Source organism: Oncorhynchus mykiss, chromosome 12 (genome assembly GCF_013265735.2).
Source record: "Oncorhynchus mykiss isolate Arlee chromosome 12, USDA_OmykA_1.1, whole genome shotgun sequence".
Classification (NCBI taxonomy): Eukaryota; Metazoa; Chordata; class Actinopteri; order Salmoniformes; family Salmonidae; genus Oncorhynchus; species Oncorhynchus mykiss.
Window position 1 is genome coordinate 71221713 of NC_048576.1, and position 12820 is coordinate 71234532.

The 12820-nt window shown below is 46.3% G+C and overlaps 1 protein-coding gene across 1 annotated transcript in view; it reads right to left on the reverse strand.

Annotated features, from left to right (window-relative positions):
• Positions 1-4494: 4494 nt before the first annotated feature.
• The window catches only part of LOC110538958 (SRC kinase signaling inhibitor 1), a 172162-nt gene continuing 163836 nt past the window's right edge, over positions 4495-12820 (reverse strand). Inside the window, exon 22 of the mRNA XM_036938280.1 lies at positions 4495-4938. Within this exon, the coding sequence (XP_036794175.1) occupies positions 4936-4938 (3 nt within the window). The 3' untranslated portion in view covers positions 4495-4935. The remainder of the gene's footprint in view (positions 4939-12820) is intronic.

Genomic DNA, 12820 nt, shown 5'->3' on the forward strand with positions numbered 1-12820 from the left:
TTTCTAGTATGGGCTATTCATTTTAGCCAAGGGTGAAGAACACATCAGTCAGGTATAGGGAGCGCTATGTAATACAAAGACTAGGACAGAGACTAGAAGAGGACTAAGTAAACCAACAGAAGTTACAAAGAAAAGGCACGCCCCTAAGATCAGGTCTAGGAACAGCTCCTCTTACCTCAAAATGAATGTTAGCTAGTGGAGGCCTGGGAGCAGACATTGTACTGGACCAGCTCAGGGGCAACCTCTCCCTTAACATACCAGTAGCATGGGCCAGCAGGCCAACAAAAGAGCAAACTCACTCAACTGTTAAAAATAGTGCTAATAAAAATATCCCAGAATTAAAAATGAGCTCCACTGTATATTACATACCTGTCCTGTCTTCTATACAGATAAATATTTTCAAATCAATATAAAAATGTTCTGCTTATGAATAAATAATTTGCTAATGTGAACTACATTATCTCTCTCGAAGAATTGAAAACTGTACAAAATGCCTACTCATATAAATCCCCAAAAGAGGATGATTTAAATTGTACATTATAATAATTTAATCCAGACCTATGTGTCACACTTTCTTCACAATTATATTAATATCATACACAAACATCTTAACGAAGATATATTTATATATGTATAATTATTTTACTTTTCATTTCAAGTTTGCATGAACTATCTCTCTGATTGCCAGGGGCTTTCACTACGAGTGCCTCCACTCTCCTCTCCTCATCCCTATTACCAATAAACCCCTCCAAGACTCAGCCATATTGAAATCTCCTGTCCAGTAACACTAGTGCTATGGTGACTCAAAAAAGCATTGTCACGCAGTCTTGGGGTTCTCGTCTTGGACTTTCCTGTGTAAAAGCAGCGAAGTGTGAATACCTCCCGCACTTCCTCCCCATCACCCTGCCAGACGCAAAAGCAGCGCTGGGAGATATGGATTTGAGTGTGGAGTTGAATGAGTAAGTGAATTTCTTTCATTTGGCTTTCACTTCATAAAACCCAGGGCTTGAGTCCTGCATTGCTACAGTGCAGCTGGCGTGAGGCTTAACTAACTCGCTGTGCCGTGAGCTTGCCGTTTCCTCGCTGACAGAACAGAGGGTGTGCTTATTGCGATGCCACGGCCACATTCTGACACACTCTGGTGTGCGTGCGTGTGTGTGTGTGTGTGTGTGTGTGTGTGTGTGTGTGTGTGTGTGTGTGTGTGTGTGTGTGTGTGTGTGTGTGTGTGGGGGGGGGCCAATATGTACCCCTTTGTTCTGATCTTTACAACCATGTGTTGTCGGCGCCGCTGATGTGATTTGGGCCATCATACCAAGGTTCCTCGGCCTGAAAAACACAAACGTGCACACGATCTGCACTGCTATAAGCCTACAAGAACAGTATTTTGGTGGGTCTCCAATGAAACCAAAGTTCCAGAGGGTTCATGCAGATAGGTCCACTCTGTGCTCTCATGGGGAAATTGCAACATCGATCATTTTGTGCTGTTATAACAGTACCATGGCAGTCAGACATACAGGTCCAGTGGGAACCTCTTCTAAGAAGGGTTTGATTTATAGACACATCTCCCCCAAAGGACAGCACAGATAGCAAGTTGCAAAAAATAATAGCCTTCTTAAATTCAAAAGGGTGTCAAACATTGACGTCCAGATAAACCTGTCTAACCAGCCCTTTTACACCTCATGAACCCAGTAGAGAAGAGTTAAAGCACTTTGTTATTACACTAGCCTTCAAACATGAAAACCACAACCAATCTCCCCACCTCAAGCTGTCTGCACTTGACACCGGCCTCTTTCACAAGCAATTGTTTTCATCTCAATGCCACAAAGAATCGATTTCACGCACTTGTCTCCTGAACAGTTGAAGAATGAACTAGGACTACACACGGCCATAACCCCCTAGGTCGCCTTGGTGACGCATCACAGAAGTAAGAGAGCTTCAGAGTGTTTGCTGGCGTAAGATTAACAGCAGGGAAACCATCGACACGTCTTTGACGTGTGTTTCTATCCTTATAACACTTCCAGGCTCTTAAGTCAGCTGCGAGGAATGGAGCCAGTGATCTGCGTAAGCACTCCGGTTTTAAGGGGAGAACACTCATATACCCTGGAGCTGCCTTCGTACATGAACCGAATTATTCTCCGTAACATATATCACAGAACAAAAGCAGCCATTTCCAGTGGCAACCTTACTACTGCAAAACCAACAGCTGTGGGCTAAGTCCGCTTCTGTGTCGGGGGAGGTCCTGATAAACTCATTATGGGTTTTGTCTCGAGCAAATGCTGAGGCCAAAATGAAAGTCATTGTGCCGCATGTCTTGTAAATAATCAGCTAAACAATGATCAGCTGGTCCACATCTCCGGGAATTGAATTGAAAGGGAATTCATTTGTGCCGTCGTTTCTCTCTCTCGAACATTCGGTTCCTTTTAACCATTCAAATCGATTACTACCTAGAGGACCGCATTATCAAACCGGCGTGGGTTAATTCATGACCAGTGGTTCCACAGTCATGAAATAGAGAAATGGGCAATCTAGTCAACAGTTCTGACTCAAAACAACTGGAGACTGTGCTTTTCATAAGCAGTTTGGCGGATCTCCGTCTCACCGGCGTGTCGGAGACTGTGCGTGCATCTACTGCTGTGTGCCTGTGCCTGGTCACGCGAGCGTGTGTTGAGTTCAGAGTGTAATCACTGCAGCGGGGAACGCCAGTCCAAGGCAAAACCCGTCCACTGTGGATACGTCCTGATTGTCGTGCAACATTCATGTCTACACATTCTACATTCTTTAACGATCAATTTCAATGTTTAAATATATTTTATTTCCCCCCCTTCTTCATTGTACCAGCTCAGTCGTTAAATAACTGATCTACTGTAACATCACATTACTGTTCCTATAATGTGCTATTGTGGGGCGATACAATTGTGCGCAGACTCTCAAACCAGAGGACCTCAACAAAAGCAGCTCCCTGGCCTTTTCTTCCATTGCCAAACTGCTGTGTTAATAGTGGGGCCATAGAGAACGAGGGTAAGAACGGAATCAGATGCCGGAGAGAAGCAGTCTTAAGCCACTCCAGGGATGTAGCATTAGATAAACAGTGGAATGTACAGTCACATTGAATGGGAGCCGTTTCATTCATGTAAACTCTTTACAAAACAGGGAGAACTATAGCACCAGTTTCGACTTCTACACAGGCGATGCAATAAGTCTGAAATAAAGAAACGAACAAACAGAAAACTGTCTCAGAATGGAAACCAGCACCTTGGTTTAGCTTTGTTTTTCTCGACAGATTCACATTGTGCTGGAATAAGACTGCTATAGCTCTGAACACACACGGCTACTGTACTGTACTCGTTGATTATTGCAACTCTACTCTGTATAATATAAGTCACAGTCTAGATATCACATCTACTCCACTTAGGTTCCATCCAGTAAGATTTGGCAAATGGTGCGATGATAAACTGAGGGTTCATAAAGTACTGGCACTGTTTTTCTGTCCACCCAGACCAGACCGGACCAGACCAGACTAGGCCGGATCAGACCAGACTAGACAAGGCAGTGGGAGGGAGTGGAGGCCGAGGTCCATCTTTGAGCTCTCTCTCTGGGGGTCTGGGGAACTGTCAGTACTACTGAGTGGGAGAGCCAGAGAGGAACCACAATCAACTCTTGTACTGTATAATTATAGATATGTGAAGATTCTGGCTTCTGGACTGAGACCAAGGGCAGCAAAGTGACACTCAGAAAGTCAATTCTGGGGAACTCCCCACTAATATGTGTTGCTGCATGTGACTCTTGGAATTGAGGGCTAGGGTAGAGGGCGGGGCTAGTGTGTTTGTTTTCCTCTTCATTTTTGGCATGTGATGGTGCTTTGATTGCGCTCCTCCTCTTCCTCCTCCTCCTCCTCCTCTCATCCATCCTCTTGTACTTCACTGTGAGTTGCTAGGGGAGACAGGTTTAGGCAGGGTCTTGCTGCCACGTTCCTTGTAGCTGTTGGAGCCGGAGTACTGCAGGCTGCGGCCGCTGGGCTTGAGCCCCACAGAGGAGAGGTTGAGGGAGGTCAGGGGGGTCGGAGAGGAGGGCGAGGAGGAGGGGGTGGAGGTGGTGGAGGTGGGGGAGGTGGAGGAGGAGGAAGAGGAGGTGGTGGTTGAGGTGGTGGTGGAGTTGGAGGAGCGGCCATTGGGCAGGGGCAGGGAGGAGGCGCGCTGCTGCTCGCGGAGGAGGCGGTGTTGGCGGAAGGTGGAGGAGAGGAGCAGGGCCTCGGCGCTCAGGCTGGAGGCTGATAGGCTGGAGGCTGACAGGCTGGAGGCTGACAGGCTGGCCAGCAGGGCTTTGGCCTGGCTGGAGGAGACTGTCAAGGAAGACAGCGCCCCCTCCTGTGGATACTTCCTCAGACCCGGGGCGAACACAGTCGAGGCCGAACTGGAGGAGGACAGGCGGCTGGAGAAACTGGCAGCTTTGGTGCCTGACAGGAGGGGCTCAATACTGCTGCTGCTGTTCCCATGGGCCTATGGGTCAGACCCAGGGACAGACCAGGAAGAGGAGGAACAGGAGGAGGAACATGGAGAATTGGGGAAAATTGGAAAGGTTTCAGGGGGAAAAAGAGAAATTAAAAAAGAGAGTACAGTCATATAGTTGGTAGTGGTCCCCGACAGCACCCTTCCATTCACACAGACATACGCACACACAAACATACAGAACACACACACAAACACACCAAGGGGAGAGTGGTAGATATCTTGTGCATTGTGGGGTCAATGTAGGACATGAGAGGGTACAGGAGTCAGAGACTGCTAATACCCATGTTAAGCCAACAGAGGGTGGGGGGGCTTAAGGGCGTGGACTAGGAGTAGCAGGGGATGGGGTGGGGGTCAGATGCAGCTCTGTAGTCAGGTGGTTGGTGCTGAGGAGGAGTCTGGAGAGGACAGGCACGGGCTGGTCCCTCACTCACTGTGCAGGGTCAGAGGTCACAGAGGCGCAGGTGGAGGGGCGGGCCGGGTGGTACAGAATGGCCCAGGAGGATCACACAGGTGACAGGGTGGTGGGTGAGGTGGTGGTGGCGCCCCAGGAACAGGTGGTGTTGAGAGGCACAGGCAGGGTGGGGTGAGGTGAGGGACGAGGGGTGAGAGGTGGGGGGTGAGGGAGGAGGGGTGAGATGAGAACAAGAGACAAACACAGGAAATTCAGGTTAGTATCAGCTAATGTTGATGCTAGCCAAGAGCGCCAAATACACAGAATGAGATAATACATTATTTTTTTTGTATTATGATACCAACAGTCTGAAGTGAAAATGTAACAGGAGTGTACAGGAATGTAACAGCAGTGTACACTGCTGTTGTCCGTTACGGTTTTGACCGTTTTTTAATGGCCGTCCGAGTCATTAAAAATGCAAAACACATTAAATGAACAGCATCACGCATATTCCCCTTTGTGTGATGCTAGAGTACACCAGTAGATGACACTGTGTTGGCAGTGAGACATTGTGGTAACGCTGTACACATTATACCGTATAGGGGGTGTATTCTCTGTGAATGCAGTCTGCCAGCATTCAGTCTCTCTCATAGAGGATGGCTGGAGGAGAGTGGCAGTGCCAAGGCATGGGCAGGAGACAGGCAGTGCCAGGGCATGGGCAGGAGACAGGCAGTGCCAGGGCATGGGCAGGAGACAGGCAGTGCCAGGGCATGGGCAGGAGACAGGCAATGCCAGGGCATGGGCAGGAGACAGGCAGTGCCAAACGCTAACAGAGCTATGCCAGAGCACGGGTGTGTGAGGGTCCCCTACTCTGTGATCCGTCCTACTTCGGTGCCACTGGCTGATGACACCTGTCTAGACATCTGTGCTTGTGGCTGGGGGATGAGAGGAAGAGGAAGAGTCTGATGTGACTATCCCAACTCTGTATCATCAGTCAGACAGACACTGGGAGAGAGCAATACCAGGTTTTATATCAAAGGCCATTGTTTATTTAGAGGTGACTTTGATTAAATCCAGGATTGCAAATAATTTGCTCTTGAATAACTCTTGTACATAAATATGTCAAAAGTTCTCTTCCACAAGGCAACCCATTATTTCTGAGAGGTTTCTACTCTGCCCTGCATGTTGATTGGTTGGAGGGTGTTAGTGTGGAGACAGAGGGGATTTGGTCTGTGTGGTTGGTCGGACAGCAGGTGCGTGTTGTGTGGCCTGTGAGGCTTTAACCTGCTCTGTTGGCTGCTGCTGTCTGTCCCCAGAGAGAGGGGCTGTTCCTTCTGCCTGAGGACACCCTCTCTCTCTCCTCTCTCTCAAGCCTGGCTACCGCAACATTTATTCCGCTCTGTTAGTGCGGTAAGATAGCCTCCTCTCATCTCCAGAAGCTCAGATCAGAGCTGCCTGCCAAAAGACTGTGTCGTGGGACTGCCCCCCCCCCCCCACTAGCCTGCTTCACAGCCAGAAGTAATAAGAAGCGAAATGGGAAATGGAAATCGAGGATTGTGGTATGAAAAGGATTCACATTGTCATGGCCTCCTTGATCTGCGCCAAGGCCAACGAACCGAAATGGTGGCTTTGAACTGTCTGTTCTTATAACAGCTCAGTGATTTAAAAAATCCTCTCATGCCTGGATGGCTCTGACGTCTCCTGGTACTGTAGCAGTGCCTAATAACTAGCGGCACAACGACACTGAGTATCATCTCACAATGCACTGTTCAGTCTCACACACACACACACACACACACACACACACACACACACACACACACACACACACACACACACACACACACACACACACACACACACACACACACACACACACACACACACACACACACACACACACACACACACACACACACACAGTACAGACAGATAACACAAATATGAAAGCTTTCACACCACCGATAACGTCAATTCATAACACCGCTGAGGATATAAGCAGAAAAGAGACAAACAGAGAAAGAATAGGAAGATTAAAGGAAAGCGTGATGACCAGAGAGAGAGAGGGTCAATGTAAGAGTTTGGGGTCAGGGGTCATCTCTGGGGAGAAGAGATCTCTTTACCTTCAGCTGTGGCTCCAGTAGAAAGGACACCCACGGTGGGCATGTCTGGGTGGGTGTGAGTCAAAACAAAATCATCAGTAGAGAGTGGGGCTACTAACTCACAACCCTATGAGCGTGGGGAAACTAACTTACAACTCAATGAGGGTGGGGAAACTAAATTACAACTCTATGGGGGTGGGGAAACTAAATTACAACTCTAGGGGGTGGGGAAACTAAATTACAACTCTATGGGGGTGGGGAAACTAAATTACAACTCTATGGGGGTGGGGAAACTAAATTACAACTCTATGGGCGTGGGGAAACTAAAGTACAACTTTATGGGCGTGGGGAAACTAACTTACAACTCAATGAGGGTGGGGAAACTAAATTACAACTCTATGAGCGTGGGGAAACTAAATTACAACTCTATGGGGGAGGGGAAACAAAATTACAACTCTATGGGGGTGGGGAAACTAAATGACAACTCTATGGGCGTGGGGAAACTAAAGTACAACTTTATGGGCGTGGGGAAACTAACTTACAACTCAATGAGGGTGGGGAAACTAAATTACAACTCTATGAGCGTGGGGAAACTAAATTACAACTCAATGAGGGTGGGGAAACTAACTTACAACTCAATGAGGGTGGGGAAACTAAATTACAACTCTATAAGCGTGGGGAAACTAACTTACAACTCTATGAGGGTGGGGAAACTAAATTACAACTCTATGAGGGTGGGGAAACTAAATTACAACTCTATGGGCGTGGGGAAACTAACTTACAACTCTATGAGGGTGGGGAAACTAAATTACAACTTTATGGGCGTGGGGAAACTAACTTACAACTCTATGAGGGTGGGGAAACTAACTTACAACTCTATGAGGGTGGGGAAACTAAATTACAACTTTATGGGGTTGGGGAAACTAAATTACAACTTTATGGGCGTGGGGAAACTAACTTACAACTCTATGAAGGTGGGGAAACTAACTTACAACTCTATGGGGGTGGGGAAACTAAATTACAACTTTATGGGCGTGGGGAAACTAACTTACAACTCTATGAGGGTGGGGAAACTAAATTACAACTTTATGGGGGTGGGGAAACTAAATTACAACTTTATGGGCGTGGGGAAACTAACTTACAACTCTATGAAGGTGGGGAAACTAACTTACAACTCTATGGGGGTGGGGAAACTAAATTACAACTTTATGGGCGTGGGGAAACTAACTTACAACTCTATGAAGGTGGGGAAACTAACTTACAACTCTATGGGGGTGGGGAAACTAAATTACAACTTTATGGGCGTGGGGAAACTAACTTACAACTCTATGAGGGTGGGGAAACTAAATTACAACTTTATGGGGGTGGGGAAACTAAATTACAACTTTATGGGCGTGGGGAAACTAACTTACAACTCTATGAAGGTGGGGAAACTAACTTACAACTCTATGGGGGTGGGGAAACTAAATTACAACTTTATGAGCGTCTGGAAACTAACTTACAACTCAATGAGGGTGGGGAAACTAACTTACAACTCAATGAGGGTGGGGAAACTAAATTACAACTCTATGGGGGTGGGGAAACTAACTTACAACTCAATGAGAGTGGGGAAACTAACTTACAACTCTATGAGCGTGGGGAAACTAAATTACAACTTTATGGGCGTGCGGAAACTAACTTACAACTCAATGAGGGTGGGGAAACTAAATTACAACTCTATGAGCGTGGGGAAACTAAATTACAACTCAATGAGGGTGGGGAAACTAAATAACAACTATGAGCGTGGGGAAACTAAATTACAACTCTATGAGGGTGGGGAAACTAACTTACAACTCTATGGGGGTGGGGAAACTAACTTACAACTCTATGAGGGTGGGGAAACTAACTTACAACTCTATGGGGGTGCGGAAACTAAATTACAACTTTATGGGCGTGGGGAAACTAAATTACAACTCTATGAGCGTGGGGAAACTAAATTACAACTTTATGGGCGTGGGGAAACTAACTTACAACTCAATGAGGGTGGGGAAACTAAATTACAACTCTATGAGTGTGGGGAAACTAAATTACAACTTTATGGGCGTGGGGAAACTAACTTACAACTCAATGAGAGTGGGGAAACTAACTTACAACTCTATGAGCGTGGGGAAACTAAATTACAACTTTATGGGCGTGCGGAAACTAACTTACAACTCAATGAGGGTGGGGAAACTAAATTACAACTCTATGAGCGTGGGGAAACTAAATTACAACTCAATGAGGGTGGGGAAACTAAATTACAACTCTATGAGGGTGGGGAAACTAACTTACAACTCTATGGGGGTGGGGAAACTAACTTACAACTCTATGAGGGTGGGGAAACTAACTTACAACTCTATGGGGGTGCGGAAACTAAATTACAACTTTATGGGCGTGGGGAAACTAAATTACAACTCTATGAGCGTGGGGAAACTAAATTACAACTTTATGGGCGTGGGGAAACTAACTTACAACTCAATGAGGGTGGGGAAACTAAATTACAACTCTATGAGTGTGGGGAAACTAAATTACAACTTTATGGGCGTGGGGAAACTAACTTACAACTATACGGGCGTGGGGAAACTAACTTACAACTCGATGAGGGTGGGGAAACTAAATTACAACTCTATGAGCGTGGGGAAACTAACTTACAACTCTATGGGGGTGGGGCTACTAACTTACAACTCTATGAGGGTGGGGAAACTAACTTACAAATCTATGAGGGTGGGGAAACTAAATTACAACTTTATGGGGGTGGGGAAACTAAATTACAACTTTATGGGCGTGGGGAAACTAACTTACAACTCTATGAAGGTGGGGAAACTAACTTACAACTCTATGGGGGTGGGGAAACTAAATTACAACTTTATGGGCGTCTGGAAACTAACTTACAACTCTATGAGGGTGGGGAAACTAACTTACAACTCAATGAGGGTGGGGAAACTACATTACAACTCTATGAGCGTGGGGAAACTAAATTACAACTTTATGGGCGTGGGGAAACTAACTTACAACTCTATGAGGGTGGGGAAACTAACTTACAACTCAATGAGGGTGGGGAAACTAAATTACAACTCTATGGGGGTGGGGAAACTAAATTACAACTCAATGAGGGTGGGGAAACTAACTTACAACTTTATGGGCGTGGGGAAACTAACTTACAACTCAATGAGGGTGGGGAAACTAAATTACAACTCTATGAGCGTGGGGAAACTAACTTACAACTCAATGAGGGTGGGGAAACTAAATAACAACTCTATGAGGGTGGGGAAACTAACTTACAACTCTATGAGGGTGGGGAAACTAACTTACAACTCTATGGGGGTGGGGAAACTAACTTACAACTCTATGAGGGTGGGGAAACTAACTTACAACTCTATGGGGGTGGGGAAACTAAATTACAACTTTATGGGCGTGGGGAAACTAACTTACAACTCTATGAGGGTGGGGAAACTAACTAACAACTCAATGAGGGTGGGGAAACTAAATTACAACTCTATGAGCGTGGGGAAACTAAATTACAACTTTATGGGCGTAGGGAAACTAACTTACAACTCAATGAGGGTGGGGAAACTAAATTACAACTCTATGAGCGTGGGGAAACTAAATTACAACTTTATGGGCGTGGGGAAACTAACTTACAACTCTATGAGGGTGGGGAAACTAAATTACAACTCTTTGAGCGTGGGGAAACTAACTTACAACTATACGGGCGTGGGGAAACTAACTTACAACTCTATGGGGGTGGGGAAACTAACTTACAACTCTATGGGGGTGGGGAAACTAACTTACAACTCTATGGGGGTGGGGCTACTAACTTACAACTCTATGGGAGTGGGGCTACTAACTTATAACTCTATGGGCGTGGGGCTATTAACTTACAACTCTATGAGAGTGGGGAAACTAACTTATAACTTGAGGTGGAGTAATGAGAGAAGACCGACATCCATGGCATGTTATGTCAATACAAACAGCCTGCTGTCAGCCATTGAGTATGGGTTTAGTAATGTCTTTGTTACTGTTGTTGTTGGCGCTATCTTAACTTATTGCCTGGCGCCGACTCTGAGAGAGATTGTTTTGAGTGTCTTTCCTTTGGGCGAGGGGATAGTGTTTTCACACAGCCTATTTTCAGTGTAATTGTTTGCAACAGTCTGTGGACAAAGGGAGCACGCTGAGATCCTGTGTCCTCATACTGAAATAATGGGATTAATTTTCCTCTCAGTGGGCTAGAAGGAGGCCACTCCACCCCTACAGCTTTCCAAAAACAGGGAAGAAGAGGGAGGGAACAAGAGACACACGGGGAGAGAGAGAAAGACAGAGGTGGGAAAAGAGAGACACAGGGGGAGAGAGAGAAAGACAGGTGGGAAAAGAGAGACACAGGGGGAGAGAGAGAAAGACAGGTGGGAAAAGAGAGACACAGGGGGAGAGAGAGAAAGACAGAGGTGGGAAAAGAGAGACACAGGGGGAGAGAGAGAAAGACAGAGGTGGGAAAAGAGAGACACTGGGGGAGAGAGAGAAAGACAGAGGTGGGAAAAGAGAGACACAGGGGGAGAGAGAGAAAGACAGGTGGGAAAAGAGAGATTCAGGGGGAGAGAGAGAAAGACAGGTGGGAAAAGAGAGACACAGGAGGAGAGAGAGAAAGACAGGTGGGAAAAGAGAGACACAGGGGGAGAGAGAGAAAGACAGGTGGGAAAATAGAGACACAGGGGGAGAGAGAGAAAGACAGGTGGGAAAAGAGAGACACAGGAGGAGAGAGAGAAAGACAGGTGGGAAAAGAGAGACACAGGGGGAGAGAGAGAAAGACAGGTGGGAAAAGAGAGACACAGGGGGAGAAAGAGAAAGACACGTGGGAAAAGAGAGACACAGGGGGAGAGGGAGAAAGACAGGTGGGAAAAGAGAGACACAGGGGGAGAGAGAGAAAGACAGGTGGGAAAAGAGAGACACAGGGGGAGAGAGAGAAAGACAGGTGGGAAAAGAGAGACACAGGGGGAGAGAGAGAAAGACAGGTGGGAAAAGAGAGACAGCCAAATTGAAAGAACAATAAATAATAGGGATGAAAAAGATTGGGCAGTAAGGAAGGAGTGAGTGAATAAAACGGAGGAAGAGAGAGAAAGCGAGTGACAGCTGAAGGGAGCACAGAAGCGGGAAGCACTGTGCTCTTCATATTGAATAATCAGTGATTGCACGGACACAACTGAGTACTGTACTGATTAGCCTCAGCCTACATTGGGAGACAAGGGAATTAGAGATTCCTCCCATGTTTACCTACATAGCTACTAGTCAGCCCAGTCTCATAACACACTCTCTCTATATATTATATATGCATCTCTCTCTCTCTCTCTCTCTCTCTCTCTCTCTCTCTCTCTCTCTCTCTCTCTCTCTTTCCAATTCAAATGGCTTTATTAGCTTCTCTCTCTCTCTCTCTCTCTCTCTCTCTCTCTCTCTCTCTCTCTCTCTCTCTCTCTCTCTCCAATTCAAATGGCTTTATTGGCTTCTCTCTCTCTCTCTCTCTCTCTCTCCAATTCAAATGGCTTTATTGGCTTCTCTCTCTCTCTCTCTCTCTCTGCATGCTGGGAGTGATTGGTGCATGCTGGGAATTGTTTGAGTGAAGGAGTGCGTGTGTTGTGGAGAGTTAGATATTCACAACTTTCTTTCGGTTTGCTATTTCTTGGTGGCATTTTTTGGTTTTCTTCTGTGCATGATTAAGGTTATTATTTTTGTTGTGGTAGAATGAAGTATTTTGTTTTTCGTATGGAAATGACCCCGATTTTGGCGGGGATGGCAGCCCGAATGGTGTTACT